This window comes from Megascapheus bottae, chromosome 2 (genome assembly GCF_031878675.1).
Source record: "Megascapheus bottae isolate mThoBot1 chromosome 2, mThoBot2.hap1, whole genome shotgun sequence".
In the NCBI taxonomy this organism is placed as follows: Eukaryota; Metazoa; Chordata; class Mammalia; order Rodentia; family Geomyidae; genus Megascapheus; species Megascapheus bottae.
In genome coordinates this window covers 83,547,236-83,569,302 of record NC_143510.1, presented here as the reverse complement: position 1 = coordinate 83,569,302, position 22,067 = coordinate 83,547,236, and the positions used below count along the sequence as shown (strand labels likewise).

General features: G+C 39.2%; 1 protein-coding gene across 3 annotated transcripts in view; it reads left to right on the top strand.

The window, feature by feature from the left end:
• C2H12orf42 (chromosome 2 C12orf42 homolog) overlaps positions 1-22,067 on the top strand; it is a 107,784-nt gene that overhangs the window by 22,979 nt on the left and 62,738 nt on the right. For all 3 annotated transcript variants that reach the window (XM_090328517.1, XM_090328516.1, XM_090328518.1), the window contains exon 3: positions 15,774-15,842. In XM_090328517.1, coding sequence (XP_090184643.1) covers positions 15,774-15,842 — 69 coding nt within the window. The remainder of the gene's footprint in view (positions 1-15,773; positions 15,843-22,067) is intronic.

Genomic DNA, 22,067 nt, shown 5'->3' with positions numbered 1-22,067 from the left:
TGGAGGCCCCTGGGGCAAGGGCATTAATGCTTCCAGGGACAACACGGTGACCCACAGAGGTCACTCCCTCTGCTTTGTAGGTATTTGTGTAATAATGGGGTCCATTCCTTATTTCTGTTACAGTTCTGGGGGCATCCGAGGAAAGAAGAAAAAAAAAAACTGGCCCCAATGTAGATGTGAAAGGCAAACATATATAATGAGAGCATCAAGTGTCCCTGGCAACAGTAACCATGATCAAATGCTACAGGAGAAAGACACAGTATGCAGTGACCCACATAATCAGGCCTATTTTGGAAGCATTGTTTTATTTTTCTTTTGAAGGGTGTTGTGTCTTTTTTTTTTTTTTTTTTTTAATGTTCTCAGGTCTGCAATTTAGTTTTGCTTGGGACGATTGAAACACAAGTGTCTTTTATCTGGTTACAGTTACAGTCTTGCTTGTTTTGAAGCAGGTTTTTCAACTACCCAGATACCCACCTGCCAGGACAGCCTAAAATATTCCACTTTAGTCTCTTTATCCTCCCCCCACCCCCTTTAAAAATTTCCATGCTTTCCATGGCTATTCTACAGGTTCCTTAGACATGTGCTAAGTGTTTTCTTCTATGAATGTGGACATTTGCATTGAGGTATCATTTTAAAAGGAAAATCCTACACAAAAGACTTAGAAATAAGAGCTCAGCAGGAGATGCAGGACCCACTAATGAAATGTATGGCATCCAGCAAATAGCCCCAAATCCCTGCCCACCCTTTTCCCCAGCGGCGTGTGTCTAGCCCATCATTTTATTTTCTCAACTCACAGCCTAGAGTCGTTACCTTGTGAAAAAGAATGCATTGGGATATTGCTTTTGTTGAGCAATAATTGGCCGTTATATTAATGTGTAGCTCAGTGAAATGAATTGTTGGCCAATTCTCTTCTATTTCTGAAGGTTGTTTCTGAAAAGTACTGCAAATCTCCTCTTTGATTAGCCCCTTTAAATCAATTTTGGGGTTTTTCTTTTTCTGAGTCATGACCTTTACAGGACTCAAATTCATTTCCGTGAATTTAAAGAGATTTTGCAGAGAACAAGAGATGGTTCAAAAATAAAGCTTTTACCCACATTTATCCCACTGGTGCCCTTCCCTGGAGCACCTCTTTTTCCTTTATTTAAGAAACAATTTAATAATTCAATGCCCAAACTAATCAAGTTCAATACTTCTTTATACATAAATGTAGCCACTGGTTCCAATGAATATATTACAGACACAAACAACATGATTTCCAACTGTTTCTTCCTTTATTTTGGAAGCTAGATATACCAAGAGGTATAGAACAGGACAACAGGATTGAAGTGTTTTGCTATTGGCTATTCCTTATTCCTTCTGGAAGCTGTTGACAGTTTCAGCAATTACTAGGTCTTTTTTTTTTTTTTTTTTTTTTTCAGAAACATTTGGGTAGACTACAAATGTTTATGCCTTACTCTAGTTATTAACCAGCCATTTGCTTTGGAATAGTATTGAACAGTGCTACTACATTTAAAAAATGGGTTTCATGTTTCATTTAGGTTTTTTTTTCAGTTGGTTATATCATTGTACTGGTATAGTATGGTTTGTCTTCCAGAGTATTCTTATGATACTTAGTCTTTTCTTTTTTCCCTCCGGACTTCTTTTTTATGTTCTTTTCCTCCCTTCTCTCTCTCTCTCTCTCTCTCTCTCTCTCTCTCTCTCTCTCTCTCTCTCTCTCTCTCTCTCTCTCTCTCTCTTTATTTTCATTTTCCATCAGCCCCAAAGATTTCCCCAGTCCTTCTGTGACCCAACAACAGGCTCAAAACTATAACTCAGAGGTTAGGAAGATGGGTAAGACAGACTTCTCGATCTCCAAGATACCATTTCCCCTCAACCAATTTTATTTTAGTGCACTACAATGATTTAAGAGTATTTTTTTGTATGTCAGTAGTGGGGCTTGCACTTAGGGCCTGGCCGCTGTCCCTGATTTTCTTTGTGCTCAAAGCTAGCGTTCTACCACTTGAGTTACAGTGCCACTTCCAGTTCTTGAGTGGTTAATTGGAGATAAGAGTCTCAACGGACTTTTGTACCTGAACTGGCTTTAAGCCACAATCCTCAGATCTCAGTTTCCTGAGTAGCTAGGATTACAGGCATGAGCAAACTGATGCCCAGCTTTTTAAGAGTATTTTTTGTAAATAACTTGCATAAATTAATGTATGATTTTTGAAAATATTTTTAAGTGTACAAAATAGATTGGAAATCTTCCTGCTTTGATCTTTATTAGGATGTGATTTCTGGAATGAGAGAAGGCCTAAACTTAGAGGTTCTTTGCCAGTAATGATTTAGGAATCATTATGGATAGAAGATCCATGATCCATGGGTTGGTTCTTTGCCAGTAATGATTCAGGAATTATGATGGATATAAGACCCATGGGTTGTATTGTGTAGGAGAAATAAACAAATGAAAAGCTTAGGAAGTGTACTGTGCTGGAAGGTTATGAAATGAGGGTTCTGAGGTAAGCAGATGTTTGTGAGTAAAGGAGTGCCCTGAGTACAAGGAGGTGCAACTGGAGGCTCATTGTTAGGGTTTAACTTGGTACAGAGATTGGTTTCTGTGTTCTGAACTTCTTCAAGTCTTGGCTATTTTTGCTTTGCAAAGGACCCATTTAAGGGGACAGAGCAAGTCTAATTAGGAAGGCAGACCAGACTGCTTAAAATATTGGCAAGAACAATTAGAATATGTCTGCAATATCATGTTGCATGGAAAAAATACATGTCTGTGGTAATCCTTGCTATTTCATTGTATATATATTAAAGAAATTTCTTTGGTTCCAAAAATGTAACTTTATATGAAATATGTATAGATAAATAATACTACTATGTAATGTTAAATAATGTTAACTAACTGTAGGCATTTTTTTACAGTAATTCCTGGAAACACTGGAGGGAATTTGTATTAGAATTAGTTCTCAGGAATTCAATGTATAACCTACAAAATAAAGGAAAATGAGGGAAGGTGGGAGGAAAGAACAGAGTATATTGAAAGGGGTTCCATTGATTAAGATGCATTGTATTCATAAATTGGTTTGCTGAATGGCAACTCATTTGTACAACTACTTAAAGATTAAAAAAAACCCTATCTCCTAGGAGGTAGAGTTGTTACAAGCTGTCCTTTGGAGGGGACTAAGAATAGAGAGTTAATTTTCTCTGAAAAGACCAAAGTTTAAGTTCCAATTTCCAGTGAATGGCCTGTGGGCCGAGCAGATTGGAGAATTTGAAAGTACAGCATGAAGGATTCTGGGTTACACTTTTTGTTATTGTTGTTGTTGTTGTTGGTTGTGGGGCTTGAACTCTGGGCCTGGGCATTGTCCCTGAGCTCTTCAGTGCAAGACTACTACCCCATCCCTTGAGCCACATCACCACTTCCGGTTTTCTAATGGTTGATTGGAGATAAGACTCTCATGATATTTAGTACCTGGGCTGGTTTTGAATTTCGATCCTCAGATCTCAGCCTCCTGAGTAGCTAGGATTACAGGCATGAGCCACTGCACCCGGCTGGGTTATACTTTTTTTTAAATTTTTTTTTTTTGCCAGTCCTGGGGCCTGACCTCAGGGCCTGAGCACTGTCTCTGGGCTTTTCTCAAGGCTAGCGTTCTGTCACTTGAGCCTCAACACCACTTCTGGTTTTTCTATGTATGTAGTACCGAGGAATTGAATCCGGGTCTTCGTGCAAGCTAGGCAAACACTCAACCACTAAGCCAAACTCCCATGGGTTGCACTTTTTAAAGGAATATGTTTCTAGGTTGTTCCAGGACTGGGTTAAGTTATCATTCCTCTATTACCATTGCTTGGGGCTTGCCTGTTGAATTCAGTTTCTCTGATAGATTCAGACTATAGAAGAACCTCAGATTCTTGTCAGGGAGGGAGAAAAGCATAAAAAAATATTGTTCTCTGTATATAGAGAACAATGTAATTGGAGATCAAATTCAGTCTTTGCGTTGTGTGTTTGGTAAGTATAGGCATGTGCCCTGTGCAAGGAGAATGCATATCTACCTTGGTCTGGCTTTTCCTTCTGGCTTTGTGCATTAAGTGACCTGTGATTAGGAATTGATAGCTCACAGAAACCTGAATTATTTTCAGATATGAATTACTGTATTGCAAAGAAAACATGTCTCTAGTCAGTGAAAGATGATTTAGCAAGGTAGCACTTAAAAAGGAGATCTAGTTTCACATAACTACCATTTCTGTGTGAGCCATCGAAATAAACAACTTTATTCATAGAGATGTTTAAACAATAACCTCACTCATCTGCCTATGATAAAGTTAGGTAGGGAAAATTACTGTTAATGGACGTTTTGTTCTGATTTTTTTTCAGTGTCAATTGGCTTTATATAAAATGTGTTCTCTGTCATTTGAATCTCCTTAACAGCATTCATTCATTCATCCAACGATTGAATTATCCACATATTCATCCATTTAATTATTCATCATCCTCCCATCCAGTCACCCATCAGTTCATTCATATTTTTCTTTTAACCATTCCCTTTCCATTTAGCGCAGTAAACTTGTGCTAACTTCTATCCAGTGTGAGACATTCTGGTCACTGAGAAGATTCAAAAATAAGTGAGATAGACTTTTCAGTTTGCCTAAGTGTTTCTAAGAGTCTCCTTCCTGGATCATTCATATTATGAGGTGGACCTAGGTAATGGGAGAAAAGAGAGGGAGTCAGAAGGCTAAGTCTAGACATGCCATAGGACTGGGGAAGATGAGGGCACAGTGGGGTGTGCACAGATGAGAAAGGTAGACAAGACCGTGGAGGTGTGATTCGGGTAGAGAAGCATGAGCCCTTACATGCCAGCATGCAGAGTGTGGAGAGCCTTTGTGATTTGTGAGCAGGGGCAACAGCAGGAAGGTGAAGTCCACTGCAGGATGTGGATGGAGGAGAGCCATGAGAGAACAGATAGTTACTATAAGGCAACTGGGTTTCCTGAGATGAGGATCACTTAGAGCTTGCAAACTGTGCCATAGTGAAACCAGGGACTTGCCTGAAGAAACCATTCATGTTTAATGGGAACATTTAATGAGGAATTATGTCTGCCTTACCTAACATTCTGGTTCAAGTTCAGTTACTGACTTTCTTCTCTAAGTGGGGGAAACTTATTTGTAGATTCAAACTGTCCTGACTTGGTACATGTAAGGTGCCTATGATAGAAGAAGATTTGGAATGGATGAAGTGGGAAGGACACAGTTCTTAAAAGTCCCAGGTTTCAAAGTGTATGGGGAGTATAGGTCTTTCCTTTCAGTAAAATAACCCTGCTCCTACCCACCCCCTTCCTTATGTATAGTAGTTTGAATATCTTTGATGAAAACTACTGCTAAAGCAAATATTGAACACGGTGAGGTAGCAAGCTTTGAAGCACAAATCTTGGGGTGTAAAGGGCTAAAATAGAGGTGAGAAATTCTAAGGCAATTCTCAAGGTCACCAATTTGAAAGAAAAAGAAATAAAAATCATGCAAACTATGGAACAAAGGAGTCTTTTCACAGTGTGGAGAGGGTAGAAGATTGTTAGGTCAGGGCAAACATACCTATCTTTTTTTATTACCCAAAGCAAACTACTCAGTTGTGGCTTCTGGTAGGAAATTCAGTATGCATGTGAATAGAATTACTGTGGTTTGGGGAGTTGAGCAAAGGACAGTGCTCTAATGATTTTCTCACGCTTCGGTGTCTCTTATTCTCAGGGATTCACTATTTCTAGTAGCCTGGTTGAAAAGGTTCAAGGGGAACCTCTCTGTAGAGATGTAGTCTCACTGTCACTAGATCTTCAACCTCCCAAGGAACTGTGATTATTTAGTAATATGGTTTGTATCCCATGCTTCATGCCAACAGTCCTCATGAGTACATAAAACCGTTTCTAGAAACCTTTATAGAAGAAAAAAGATCTTTATAGAAAGGTCTCTTACATTCTCTGGATATCTGCTCTGCAGATCAACTGAAAACTTGAAACCACAATTTTTTTGTTTGTGGTTTTGGTCAGTCACAGGGCTTGAACTCAGGGCCTGGACACTGTTCCTGAGCTCTTTTCCTCAAAATTAGCGTTCTACCACCCTGAGCCACAGCTCCACTTCCAATTTTCTGGTGGTTCATTGGAGATAAGTGTCTCACGGACTTTCTTGGTGGGGCTGATTTTGAACTGCAATCTTCAAATCTCTGCTTCCTGAGTAGGATTTACACTGGCGCTCAGCTACAAATCCCTTTTGTTAAAAAAGTCAATCATTAAACTCCATATTATTATTATTTTTTGCTAGTCCTGGGGCTTGAACTTAGGGCTTGAACATTGTCCTTGGGCTTTCTCAGCACTAGAGCTCTACCACTTGAGCCACAGCTCAAGTAGGTGGTACTAAGGAATCAAACCTGGGTCTTTGTGCATGTTAGGCAAGTACTCTTACTACTAGGCCAAACTCCCGGCCAACTCCATATTAATTTTTAGAAATTAACATGCCCTACTGAATAACAAAAAATTTAAATATACTGATGCACACTGAAATCACATGTTTAGCTGCACAAAGGCCAATAAAGAACATTGGAAGAAAGAAAAGACAAACTTTCTTTAGTAATCACCTGCTAAATCATGTGAACTCATCTGAGTGGAATGAAGGAACCTGAACAAGGTGGAGGAGATTTTTTTTTGTTCTTCTTAGAAAGAAGGGGGAGGGGAGACTAAAATTTGGCAGACTCTCAGCCTGGCAGCTGCACCCATCTCTACAAGAAAACGCCATCCAGCAATTCATTGAATTCTTGTGAATCACTCCATGTAAGGTGACTATTGTGTTCTATCATTATGAATATCTTGTCTTCTGGTTTTTGTTTGTTTGGGTTTTTTTTGGCACACTTTTGTTCGATTAAATTAAAGTCTGAAAACATATGTTATAGGAAAGCTCGTTTCACTGACTGTCCAGATATTTTGCAGAAGGTTTCCCAGAAGCTGTGTTAAAAATGAAAAGCACAGAACTGCATCTACTACATGTATATCGTGTGTCAGAGCCTGTTATCAATTGATTCGTGGACCAGTAGTGGGTAAGTGCAGTGTTTGAGCAATGAGCTTTACGTTCAAGGGTTGGAGACTATTTCACAGTGTATCTCCCCTTACCAGGGAAATCTGGCCAGATGCAGGACTTCTTACTTGCCTAGAAAATTTAGACTGTCACCTATTTTGTTTGATCTTCCTCTAGGCATGCTCTGCAGTCCTAAGTGTGGGTAGAAGTCACAGTCATCAAGGAATAATCTGCCTAGTCCCTCTTGTTTCTTGGTCCAAGAATTCTCACAGTAGCGATGTTATAAACCAACTCAGTTTGCAACACTTCCTGGCATGAGGGACAGTGAGATCATGTGAACATACTAACCTCACTGACTTGACCAGAATCTTCAAGACAGGAAAAGCATGCATACTTTAAACAAACATGCATACTACATGCATTGTCTTTGAGTTTTTATGCACCAGGCTAGCATTCTACCCCTTGAGCCACAGTCCTACTTCTGCTTTTTGGTGGTTTATTGGGTTTGAGTCTCATAGACTTTCCTGGTTGGGCTGACTTTGAACCTCCTAAATAGGAGGTAGGATTAGAGGAGTGAGCCACTTGTGTTTGACACTATTAAAATATCTAATATAATTAAATAGCATTTATTTCATTGGCTTGTATCTGGCTGCAGATCTTGGCCCAAATCCTTTTGTTCAGTAACTGTGTTTTGGGGTTTCTTGTTTGACTAGAGGCCATATATGATACAGGTTGAGATATGCTTGGTAACTGTTGACCCTTGCCACTTCTTCCTTCCGTTGGTTTTTTTAAAGAGAAAGATGGCCATAAATGTACAAATTCAGGCATTTTACTCCATTTCCTGATCTAAAAGAACAGAAGTCAGCCACTCTTCTCCCCAGGCTGGAACCACTCTGGAAGTTACTTCTTATTCTTCTCTAGTCTCTAGTCTCTGTATGATTCTGGCTCAAACAAAGTTGCTCTCCTCAATTTGCTTCTTGAAGCATTTTTTTCAAGCAAAGACAATAGGGGCAGTACATGTTCTCCATCTACCCTGGGAATGGCTTGAGGCCATGCCAGTAATGCCAGTCACTCATGGTGCTTCTTTCATAGGAGACTTGGAAGGCTTCGTAGCAGGCCACTACTCAGTTGTCCTGCGTTGGTGTTTAACTGAAGGAGAACTCACTCTCTGGACCTAATAGCCTTGTAAGAAAAATCATCCACACAAAACTATGTCTTCATTCAGAAATGATCAAACAAATATTTTGCCTTAAAAATATGGACAGAGTGTTCAAATGAGTTACTTACTGAGTACTGAGCTATAAAACTAGAATTACATGTTGGAGTTCTCTTTATTTTAGTTTTCAATTTTAGCTTATTCGAAGATTGTTTTCCTGGAAATAGTGGTCATAGGGAACAGTAACTTTAAAGCCTAGAATTTCTAGCTATATACTAGATGACAGGATAGCTGTGTAATCTGGGGATTCCACTATCAGCTGTGATATGGGATCAGATGAGCTTAGTATGTTTTCTAGATCGCAGATTTGAAGATTCTTTTTATATTGATTTAAGAATATAATTTACCAAATATGAAGTCTCTCAGGAAGTGTGTTCCATGTTTGAGATTTACTGATGATTAGACATTCGAGACTCCAAATGACATTTGACTTAACCAACTTTGGTCTCCGTTTCCATAAAACATGCTTAGAACTTCTTGTCCTTCGTATACTCTCACTGAGATGATTAGCAGACTTGTGAACATTCTGAAATCTGAAATATCTTCAGCATTTGAAAGTCAAGAAGCTGTTAAGTGCACCACCGATTCTTGTGCTTACTTTTGTGAAGGGAAAATAATCGTATTCATCTTATCCTCTTAAAAAGGATGAATAGGAGATTGACACTTTAAGATAATTCTACAATATGAGATTTCAGAAGTACACATCTGTCCATTTTTGACCACAATGAATGTTAAACAGATTTTCAGGGTATTTTTTTGGTGTGGGTATCAAAGTGATGTTCTTATTGAACTTAAAAGCCATAGTGGGCCTCCCTTGTCTTCTACTTCCCCCTTGCAGCGCTGTAAATCTAACTTCTGCCTTCCTTTTGTTCAGATAAAAAACAGCCATATTGTGCTGATTGCTATTAAATTAAAGCAGAAAGGGAGAGACACAAATGTGGAAGCCCATCTTACCAGCAGGGATACCGCCATCTTTTATTTTGTATTTTGGGAGGGTCAGAAAGTCATGACAGGCATCTGACCCCTGATAACCTCTTTAAGACTTCTGTGTGCAGTTTTAGGGGGGAAAGAACTTAATTAAATACAATTGAATTTCCCAGCTAACATTGCCAATGAAAGGACTCCTTTTACATGGCTGGGTGTTTGCTGGTGAGGAACAAACAAAGATGCTCCTTTTGTTCTGCAAAGAAAAGTTAGCATATGTTAGTTAAGGATTTGTGATTTCTTTTGACTGGGACCAGTGGGTTTCTAAAAATGAGTCTTCTGAAAGTGGTAACCATGTTAGAGGAAGATGAAATATGTGATTATCTAAAACCCTAAGTTCCCCATAGCCATGCCGATGATTTTTTAAGGTTCATTGTTTTATTAAAAATTATGGTCATTATCTTTTTTTTTTATAACAAATTTGCTGCTATTTGACCAAACACGATATAACTTGTTCACATCCTGGGCTTTCTAGCAATGACGAAAGAGCCGCTAGCACGAGTATTTTAGTGATTTTTTGCTAGACAACTGTTTAAATAGGAGTTAACAAAGAAGATACAGTTTTTGGTTCTGTAGAGTTTGCTAGGAACATCCAACGTTGAAAGAAGCTTGTCTACCAGTCAGGCCTTAGTTAAAAAATATAGATAACGGTTATTAAAACTCCATTGTTTTCCTGGGCCTCTGAAATGGATGGCTGAAAAATCAGCAACGGAGGCATGAATTTATAATCATGATCCAAAGACTACATTATTTTCTTCAAATTTGAGTTTGTATACTTATTTTGAGAGAAAGGAGGTTCACATCTTCCTACATTCAAAGAAGCTTTTCATCCTAGATGATTTTGTTTTCCTTGAAGAGAGGATTAGAATTAGGAACTGATGCTTTTGAATTTAAAGTTGACTATTGTTGTGTTAAGTCCACTTCCTCACCTCCACAGTCCCCCCTTTTTTTTCCTGTTTCTAAGGTTTTCCAGATCTCTAATTATTTAGGGGGAGCAGAAATCGACACTTGACCTCACTGGCCTGTCTGGCTTCTGTCCTCTCTCTGGCTCTTCATTCACCATGAAACTCCTAAAAGTAGAGTGTGCTACACCCACAGCCTATGCCTCTACTGGGCTGCAGCCTGGAGTTGAGTTTTCATGTCACCCTTGTGCTGTATTCTGTGTGGAACAGGCAGAATCAGTGACTGTCAGGGCCACCCTATTAGTTTAGAAGCTTTAACACTGCAGAAAGGCCAAGCCAAACCTTGGCATGAGGCAGTATCTGGCCAAGAAAAAGCACTATTTTTTTTTTAACTTTTTAAGGAGGCTCCATAAAGCTAGCTTTGGCTTTGTCAAATATATGTTTGTGTATATATACACAAATACACGTATATGTATCCATATGTATAGATCCATATGTCTACATGCTATATATAGATGTGTAATATATATAATATGCAATGTTTAATATATAAATTATAAATATGAAATAATATACACACCATATATTTAGTATATAAATACATGTGAATATATTTTATATATTGCTTATTATATATATGTATATATTCAATCTGAATCTTTTAAGAAGTAACAAGTAAGCATATGATCCAGAGTAAAATCTCAGTTATCCAGAGGGTCCATAATTCTTTGAAAAAGTTTGCTCAAGGCTGTTAAAATCTTAAATCACAATGAGATGGGGATGAATTACTTTTCTGTATACTTAAACAAAATACTAGCTAAGGAAAGGGAAGATTGAGACTAGGACCTTTGCATAGAAATACAAGGCCATTCTCTTAGTAGCATTTGTCTTTAAGATGATCCAGTCCCCCAATTTCCTAGTACAGAAATATATTTTCTTATGAGGATTGAGGCAAAGATATTGAGACTGCTTCAAAAGAGGAGCTGACGAAAGAGTATATTGATGAGAAAAAGCTTAGTCAAAACCAGAATTTCTCTCTCTCTCTCCTGTGTGTATGTGTGTGTAAGTACGTGAACACATGTGCATGGGTGTTTAAGTACTGGGGCTTGAACTCTGGTCCTGGGCACTATTCCTAAGCTTTTGTGCTCAAGGCTAGCCAGGGCTGGCTTTGAACTGAGGTCCTCAGAGAGTGGACAAGAATTATAGACATGAACCATTGGTTCCTGGCAGGAAGTCATTTTGTTAATAAGAAAACTGCAAATGAAAGATTCCCTATTCAATTAAAACTAAATGATCATCTAAACAGTTTAAAAAAGGTTCAAAGAAGTGAGAAATGAGTGAGCTTAACATCTTGGTCTTCTGCTTAGAAACAAAATGACTTATCTTTTAAGGAGAAACTACATCTTTTAAAAGAAATATACAGCAAACACATTTTTTAAAAGTCTGGTAGCAGTTCAGTGACCTAAGTGAGGATTTCAAAAGCTATCTCCTGGTTTCTGTTTTCCATTTCAATCCCAGGGGCAGAGCAAGTATTTGCTTTTAGCATCGTGGACACCCAAGCACTTAGCAAATGTTTCTACAAAGCCAGCTGCCCTTTATAGATCCCCCTGGGAACTTTTCTTTTGGTTACTAACCCTCAAGAACAGACAACCCCTTATTTGTGTAGGTATTTGTCTGATAGGATGGGGCTCATGAATCTTCAGATCTTTTTGAGAGCGGGATGAGCAAGATTGATCCCCGTTTGGAGAACATTGTTCCTGAGGTTTATCTGAAGCTTTTTTTTCCAGCTTAATCCTCATTTTCAGCAGCAGGGAGAAATGTCCCACCCCACCCCCAGGAAAAAAAAACCAAAACCCCAAAACACAACAACACATACACTTAAACATCATTTTTGCAGCATTTCTTGCTAGGACAGAAAATTCCAGAAGTATGAATTCCTTTCCTGAAAGCTTCATTGGATTTTCTCTCCCTCCCTCCTCTTCTTCTTTACTCCCTTCTCCTTTCTCTCTTTCCTCTTTGATTTTATTTAAAAATTTAGTTATTATTATTTGCAGTAGTAGGGTTTGAACTCAGGGCTTTGCACTGGCTTCCTAGGCGAATACTCTGTCATTTGATTCATACTCCCCAAGCCAAGTAACATTTCTGTTGGCAAATTTTGTAGTCACTGGGGATTTTGTGTTTACTTTCTTTGCTTTATCATAGTCTGGTAATGATTTCTCTTGAGCTCTTGCCTTAAATCTACCACAGTGTCTTATTTTCTACTCCTTTAATAGAGCAAAGCAAGGCAGAGACACGGAAAGCATTGTATGATTGGACTGACCTTTTAGCCATGTCCATAATCCAGTCAATGACTGTGATCAAATACCCAAAGGGAGGTAAGATTTTCAGCAGCAGAACTCAGCTAGGAGATACAGTAGGTATCTCAGAAAGTAGTCGTGTGCATGTGTACACAAACAGACCATTGACCATCTATTTGCACATTATTGTGTTACAAAGATTTTATTTTTTAATTGGCTGATGGTCCCGAGTTTTGGTAACTTGCATTTTCTCTTACATATAGAGTGTAACCATATTTCTTTGTATTAGACCTAGCTTTGCTTGTCATTATGTCACACTTGTGTCTTTTTCTTTCATTTATAAAGAAAGAGATTGTTTCCTTTATTATTATCATTATTATTATTATTATTATTTTAGAGCAGAACACCTCTGGTGTATGTGGCAACTCTTGTGCCTTTCTAAATGCACTTGATTTAGCTTTCAATGTGTAATTACTGCCAAACAAGTTAATTGCTTTATAAGTGTCCAAAATTCCCTGGTTTAATTTTGCTTTCATTTACTAACCTTCATTACACATCCACTGCTCAACATAAACACAAATGATTCTTAATGAATGCCTAATGCCATATTCATTAGAAAATCAGGTTAATGACTGACAGTGAATATCCCAGCTAGTTTTTTTTCCAAGCTTTTTTATTAGGGGGGGGGTACTCGGGTATGGTAGAGCTTATTGAGTATAATAGCTTTTCTGTTTGAAACAGAAGTCTTACCTGTATTTAAAAGTTCAAGACAGAAAACTTGCGAAGAAATCAGATAATCCTCTAATACTTCAAAATACATCAGATTATGTATGTCCAGCAAGGCAGTCATTTGTCTATCAGGTATGCTTCAATGAAGCTGTACATAAAAAAAAAAATGAAACAGTGCACATGATTTCTCTTCTTTTTCTTTTTCTTTTTCTTTGCCAGTCCTGGGGCTTCAACTTAAGTCCTGGGGCCTGAGCACTGTCCTTGGGCTTTCTCAAGGCTAGAGCTCTACTATTTGAGCCACAGCACCATTTCCAGCCTTTTCTATGTAAGTGGTACCGAGGAATTGAACCTAGGTTTTTTGTGCATGCTAGGTAATCACTCTACCACTAGGCCATACTCCAGGTCCTGATCGTGGTTTCTTTAGGCAGTTGGTTACTATGAAGCTTTATTGCTTGGATAACAGAAATCTGATTTCTGGATCACGCACTGAACAATGTTAAGAAGTATTGTTCCTTCATTGTGGTCTCGTATCACCCGTGCCTGCATAGCTGTGAGTATTGGCACTGAGAAATCTGCAGTGAAATAAATGTCAAAGCAGTGAGTTCGAGACAAGACCAGGTACTTAGTGCTGGCCAAGTCAGGCCAAGGTTGTCTAATTAGATGACAGCAGGTGCATAGTAGGTCACAACTGGAATCAAGGAGAAGGGTGCTACCTGACTCTTTGGAGGTGAGGGTCCTCCTTCCCGTACATGTCACATTGCTTCCTCAGCCAAATCAGACAACTGGACTTCAAAGGCTGCTGGCAGAATGAAGACACTGAACCCAGAGCCCAGATGATAAGAATGGAGCATAGCCTTGCTGAGCATGGTTGCATGATCTGGGGGCAGCTTCTCCATCTACCATGTACACATGATTTCGGATTTCCTTTGGCCAAGGAGATGCCATTTCTTTTGTGCCAAGGAGAGTGGATACCCTCTGTGTGCCTCACAGAGATCATATAGGGATTCCATAAGAAAGAAGCCTGGGTGGGGTTTCTCAGGAGGGTAACAAGTGCAGCCCCATGCCCTACCTCAGTTCTAGTTTTAGAATCTACCGTCTTCCCCATTATTTCCTCCAGACTGCAGCACTTTTACTCTTCTCTGCTTCCTAAGACTCTTCCATTTGTCTGTCATCTTTTGGTATTAGTCTTGGATCTCAGAGAAGCCTTTTTTTTTTTTTTTTGGCAGTGGTGTCTGCTACTGCTGTTTCCTCCTCTTGTTGCTGCTCCCCTTCTCCTTCTCTTTTCCCTCTTCCTCCTCCTCCTCTTCTGTCTCCTCCATTTTCCTTTTTGAGATAAGATTTTACTTTGAAATCATGATCCTTTCACCTGGCCTCACAAATACTAGGATTGGAGACTTCCATTTTTGTCTTCACTTGGGAGTTTCCTACCCATCACCCACATCAGCATCATCTATACCCTTGGCTTTGTGTGCACAGGAGTTTCTCCCTCTTAACACTTAGCATTGTGAAAACCCTGCCTTGGCCTATGTGATGTGATATCACCTTGCTTCCTTCAGCTCTTGATCCTCTTGGGGATGCATGGAAAGGCCACTGTTTTTCTGCCACATGCTTGTCTCCTGGCTGGAAGTCTGAAAGGAACATCACCTTTTGTGGCACTGTCTTCTCAGGCTAATCAAAGGCTGAGGTGTGATTTTCAGGAAATGTTAGGTATTACAAAGTCAAGGACCTGATGACCTGTCACTAAATAAAAAGCATCAAGTTGGAAACAAGAAGCCTGCAAACAAATCCTGTTAGATAACTAAGGTTTGGCATTTTAAGCAAAAGGTTTGACAAGGCTTTCTCTGTGGTGAGAACCTCAGAGGTGACCTTTTCCTTCCCCCATGCCCCTGTGTTACATGTGTGCATTTTTGTTTCAATCAAACTTTTGTCATGATAATTCTGCATTACCCATAGTTCCAAGCCAGTGACTCTCAATAAGCCTAAATCATTTCTCAAAGAACTCACAGGAAGTGATGTATTCTCTGTCTGGTGAATGTAACTGTGATCCCTCTATACATTACAATAAAAATAATAATACTAAAAAAAGAACTCACAGTTCTTTGGACTGTGGGTTGGCTTTGTCTATATTGGGCTTTGCTAGGTTTGGCTAGAGGCTATAGGAGGTACATTAAAATTTCAAGACAAGGGGAGAACCTGTTTAGTTCTATCTCATCTATATATATATCCGGACTGCTTTTGAACTTCGATCCTCAGATCTCAGCCTCCTGAGTAGCTAGGATTACAGGCACGAGCCACCATGCCCAGCTTCCATCAAAATCTTATTAAAAGAATCTGTCTTTGTCTTTCATAACATGTTAGGGTTGAAGTTTCATATCGGTGTATAGGACTCTTTAGTCTCTCCCTGTGGATTCTTTCCTCTAGATTCTTGTGTGTAACAACTGTGCTTGGAGGATAATAGAGTACTGTGCTCTGGATTCAGCCATTGCTCAGTGAATGAGAAGCCACTGCTGCAATGAATTAGTTTTGAATCTGCCTAAAACTCATGAGGAATAGAAATGTGTCTTTGTGAGAACCTCTGAAATAATATGAAATGTCTTGTTTCTGTTCTTTCAGAAATCCTTTTGCTATGTTCCCATTGTGAGCAGTGCGACCCTGTGGGAGAGAAGGATTCCTCAGACAATCGTGAGTAAGCTCGGCAGTCTCACCCTGCACCACCGAAGTCCATAATAGTCCTCACATGGGGCTCAGTTGCTTGATACAGAAACTTCTTCCTTTATATTTTTGGGGGGCTTATAAGCGGTAATAGGTTTACTCTTTAAATTCTAAAGTAAGGTGGATATTAAGAGCCACTTTCTAAAGGAACTTTAAATTCTCATTTGAGAATCACACTACTTCAGCAGCAGCATCATTATTTACTCTATCACATTAGTTATAACTGTAGCCCTGTTATTTTGGAAATGGAGTCTTGTAGCTTTTTCTGCATGGGCTGGCTTTTAACGATGATCTTTTGGATCTCAGGCTTATGAGGAGCTAGGAAGACAGATATAAGCTACTGGTACTGGGCTTCTTTATTCTTCATACATAGAGATGTATACAGAGGAAAAGCTATAACTCTCATCTGACGAGTAAGAAGAGAAACAACCTATCACTGGTTCCCTTTGCAGAGTTTCTATTTGAGGTAACACACGGAGACAGGGATAATAATTTTGCCTTACCATTTTCAATAACCACAAAAAACTACTTCCTTGAGAGAAAAGCTGATCGGTCTGACTTATTCTTACCCATGGTTCCTTCTATTTCTTGATTGCTAATGATCTGCTCTTGGTGAGAGGCACAGTCACTGTTTGTCCCCTGTGATGGGAACTCTCTGCTCCATAAAAGACTGTGAGGTGCACAGGGAGATGGTCGCCATGGCTGGCTGGCTGGTCCAGTTGTCATGGAGCTGGGGTAGCTGCCTAGATTGTGTCCTCCAGGAGGCTTGTTGACAGAAGCAAGACTGGAAAAAAGAAGCTTTCAGCCAATTCTGAAATTTACATCCTAGGCAGTCTAAATTGCCTTCGAGTCCACAAAGGGCATTCCAAAATCTCCCAAGGCGGACCACCCTGTCCAGAGTTATCAATGAAATCCCATGGTGGGAGTGAATCCAAGATGGTTCTAGAATCTTCCTTTCCCAGGGAATTGTACCCAAGTTACTGCCTGATGAATGGCATGTGGTGACAGGAAATAGAGTTCCAGTAGAAATGGAAAGATGTGGAAACTCATATTTTGATATTAAGGAACAGTCCAAGTGTAGGAAAGTGGAGACATATGGTCTAGCTAAAGGAAATGAAAAGTCAGGATCTGGTTTTCTCGTGTGTGTGTGTGTGTGTGTGTGTGTGTGTGTGTGTGTGTATGTGACAGAGAGAGGGGGGAGAGAGGGAGGGAGAGGGAGAGGGGGAGGGAGAGATAACTGGGACTTGAACTCTGCATTCTCACTGGGCTTTTTTGCTTGATTGATATTCTATCACTTGAGCCACACTGCTACTTTTGGATTTTTGGTGTTAGTTGGAGATGAGGCTCACAGACTTTCCTGCCTGGCTGCCTTCAAACCATAATCCTCAGATCTTGACTTTTGTACAATGACTTAAAAAAGAATTCAAAATACTTAAAAATGCAATGAAGGATCATTTCATATCCAGTGGTTGAAATGAATGGAAAAAAAAACCCCTTGATATCTACTGTGGACAAAGATGTAGAGAAACAGGAAATCCACACATGTAACCTATTGCAGGTTTATTCCGAAGAGCATTTGCATGATCTATCTAACAGAATTCAAGAATATAACACATATGATTCAATCTTTCGAACCAAGGTCTGTAAGTAAGCATTACTAGAGACTTTAAGAAGTCTCATAGAAGACTGCTTTCGGATGCCTTGATTTTTTCATATATTTTTATTGTAATTAATAGAAGGGTTATATTATATTCACCAGATAGAAGGTGCATTACTTCACATACATTGATACCCTTTCTCATGTCTTGGTCCCCATTTCCCTCCCCCCCTACCCCTCATCTTGTTTTTCCCCCTTCCCTATCCTATTTCAAATAACCAAATACGCATTTATCCAATATATCAGATAACAAAGTGAAATACTGTAACAATATGAGATAACCAAGGGACAGCAAAAGAGATGAGAGATAACATAGTACATTAAGGACAGCAATCACTCATTATATGGCTTTTCTTTCTATATCCTAGAGGTCCTTTCATTTAACGTTATACTGTATGGCCTTATGTATCTAGGTTTTGCTCTATTGCAAATCTCTGCTAGTAGAGCCCAAGGTTTCTATTGATTATGACAAATGAGGGAAATCATTGAGCCTATGTTCCTTTGAGTCTGGCTTACTTCACTTAATATGATTTTTTCTAAGTCTTTCCATTTCCTTACAAATGAGGCGATGTCATTTTGTCTGGCAGCAGCATAGAATCCTATTGTATACAAATACCACATCTTGTTGAGCCACTCATCAACTGAGGGGCATCTGGGTTGGTTCCATATCTTTGCTATGGTAAATAGTTGATGCCTTGATTTGTAATGGGAAATAAAGAAGATATACATGTCCATCAATCAGAGTATAGTTAAGTACACTGCAGCATATTTACCTAATGGAACGTTGTAAAAAAGGGGTGAATTTTGAAGTTCCACACTCTACATGAAGACTAAATCTCAGTAACTTAATGTGGAATGAAAGCGATCATGTTATTACTACATGTTTATTTTGATGGATGTTATCATTTAGGGGCTAAGTTTATACACTCTTGCTTTTTTCTTTTAGTTTGAAGTGATCTGAGACCTAGATGCGCCACACAGACAGATGGTGGTAAAAATATATTCCAGGTCAAAATTGGATTGAAAGACTTAGCAATGTTTCCAAAATATACACAGATCTCTAATAATACTTTTGCCCACAAACTTTCAACAAGCTTCAGTTTTGCTCAAGTCCAAGTCTTTATCATGCCCCCATGAACTCGCACAATTTGGGCTTCCCCACCTCCTTTCTGTCCTTTCCTTTCTTCTGCTCGTCTTCTGCTCATCCCCTCAAGCGTCTTTCCACCTGGGTCCTTTGTGCTTATTGTTCTGCTGTTTGACTGTAGTATATCTACTTGGAATATTGGCTGGGTATTTTGCTCGAGTCTCAGCCCTACTTGCTTCAGAACCTGATGTCTGCTGGGATATCCAGGATGGGGCTCTAAACAATTTATGTACTCATCTATGTCTGAACAATGGTATTCAACTTTTAATTGCCAACTGCTAGCAATGAGAAAAAAAATTGAATGGCGGTTGACTGGAGGGGTGACATTGCTCAAGCTGCATTGTACTTATAAAAAAGATAAACTGACTTGTTGAATAGTAGCTCCTTTGTATAGCCATGTAAAGATAATAGCGATTTAATTTTTTTGCCAGTCCTGGGCCTTGAACTTAGGGCCTGAGAACTGTCCTTGTGCTTTCTCAAGGCTAGAGCTCTACCACTTGAGCAATACACCACTTCCAGCTTTTTTCTATGTATGTGGTACTGAGGAATCGAATCTGGGACTTCATGTATGCTAGGCAAGCACTTTACCACTATGCTGAACCTCCAGCCCCAACATATAATTTTAAAAAAAATTGAGTGGCCATGTTCAATCTACTTATGTTTTATTTATATATATACACATGCCCATGACTCTACTCGCTAGACTATTACAAGCCACACTAGAATTTACTTATGTGTGGTGATTATACTACAGAATGCATAGCCCATTGAATTAAAAATGGGTAAAATAGAAGTAGGCAAGCTCTTTCATTTCTCATCATTACAGTTTCATACTTATATGATTGTAATAATAAGGATCAAACCTGTGCTCTCATACATGCTAAACATACTTGCTCTATTACTGGTTCCATACTGTTTTTAAGTAACACACCAAGAAATATTACGCTGAAAGTATCCTTTCAATGGATTCTACATCTCAAATCCATATCCAAATCAGTGACCAATGTCAAGCCTGGATTTTGAGATGTGTGCTTGTATTCTGGCTGTGTTGGCATGCATAGGGTACAGGGACGTTGGTGACGAGCACCTATTTCCACAGCAGGTATTCAAATGAACATGGACGAGAGTGAGCCAGAAGCTGATGGCCCTGCTGTAGGTGTTTTGAGGAATGTAGGCGACTTGTGTTCCAGAAGGGATTTTTTGTTTTAATTGGCAAATGTGAGTCAGATAGCATCTTTTGTAAGAGCAAGCTGCCAAGTGTGTGTGTGTGTGGGTGTGTGTGGTGGGGGTCTTGCTTTCCTATGCTGTGGTGTGGGGCTCATTCTTAGTCTCCTTTGATTTCAGCTGGGGATTAATTTCTACTGTGATCAAGGTGAGGTGGCCTAAGGACACAGCTTCTATTTGGATATTAAAGAACGATCTGTAACAAATTTTAGAAAGATCGAGATTTTTTTCTAGTTGCCAATACAAATATTTCCAAGAAAAAGGGAGAAATGTTTATTTGGTATGGTAAAATTATTAATGGCTGGCACAGATGTTGCTAGTAGGTCAGCATCTTACAGAAATAATACAAGAGATGTACCTACAATGCAGATATGTCTGCTAGGAACAGAGCACAGAATCTAGAGCCTGGAGCTAGATGGGTTGCTTGTGAAAGGTAGAATCACATGTAGAGTTCGGGAGAGAATAGCCTAGGATTTGGTTTTTTAACAAACTTCTCAGAGTTAAATAGATTAGCAAATGTTAGAAGTTTACTCACACGGCAAACCAAATTAACATATACTAGGCATTTTGTGGGAATGTAACAGTGAATAAATCAAAAGATGTGATCCTCAAGGAGTTTTCATTCCAGTGTAGAATGATAATCAGGGAAGTTGTGATGAGGAGGATAAGATCATAAGGGCATGAGCCATTCCTGATAGCATATTCAATAAGATTCTTATTTATAAGTGACAGAAGCTTGTTGATTGATTTAAAAAATATTTCAGTGGAATATAATGAAATAGTATAGTCTTCCCAGGACAGCCAGAGAACCAGAGCTCACAGTGATATTCTAGCAATAGAAATCCATAAAAGGGGCTGGGAGCATGGCCGAGTGGTAGAGTGCCTGCCTAGCATGTATGAAGTCCTGGGTTCAATTCCTCAGTACTACCTACACTGAAAAACCTTTAAGTAGTGCTGTGGCGCAAGTGGTAGAGCTCTAGTCTTGAGAAAGCCAAAGGACAATGCTCAGGCCCTTAGTTTAAACCCCAGGATTGGCAAAGAAAAAAAAGAAATCCAAATGATACTGACCGTGAACAAAGCCCTCTGATGGCTAGCCTTTGTCTCTCCCGCCAAGAATGGGATGCCACTGTTTGTACTGCTGTTCTCGTTGCCACAAGAACACAGCCATGCAACTCTGCTACCATAGTGTAGCCATTTGAGGTTTGATCTCTTTGGTTTCTACCACCAGCCACTTGATCTTTGATCCCTTTCGTCTCTGCCACCAGCCTTCATCTCCCAACAAGAATAGTATACCACTCTTTGCATTGCCATCCACTCTGCCACAAGGATGGAGATATGCAACTCTGTTGCTACACTGCTGGCAGAAAGCAAAATCAGTGAACTTGCAAGATACAGCTGTGTGTCCATAAACTAGCATTGAACATTTTAAAATGAAAGTGAAGAGATCAGTTGTGTCGGAGTCACACTGTAAATAGCACAAAATGATAAGATTTTAAGGAATAAATTTAACTAAGGGAAGGAAAGATTTGTACATTTGAAAATGTATAACAATACTGAAATAAGATCTAAATAAATGGAAAGATATCATATGTTCATGGATTAGAAGACCCACCATAGTCAATATGACACAATTATCTAATATGATCTAATAGGGGGTGGAGTCCTTTTATTTTCTGCCAGGGCCATTTGGATAATTATAACACCACTGTAGGCCATGCAAAATTATTAATTCAAGCAGATAGGGTCAAGGGCAGTCAATGAGAACCATTACGTATCTATTCTGCCCTGTGCCAATTGATTTTGCAGACTTTTATGTCCCATAGGCTGGAAATGTCACACCTGATTCACTGTAACCTCTATTAAAATGCCAACAATCTTTTCCACAGAATATTGAAATTCACATGGAATTTCAAGGGATCTCTAAAAGTCAAAATAGCCTTGAAAAAGAACAAAAAATTTGGAGAGCTCGAAAGATTTGGTGACATTTTTACTTAGTTAAAATTTTAATACAAAGCTATAGTAATCAAAACAGTGTGGCACTGACATATAAATAGTCATATAGATCTATGTAACAATATATGGCCTAGAAACAAACCCTCACACATACGGTCAACTTGGCTTCAGAAGCAGTGTGAAGATCATTCAGTGGAGAAAAAGACATTTTCAACAA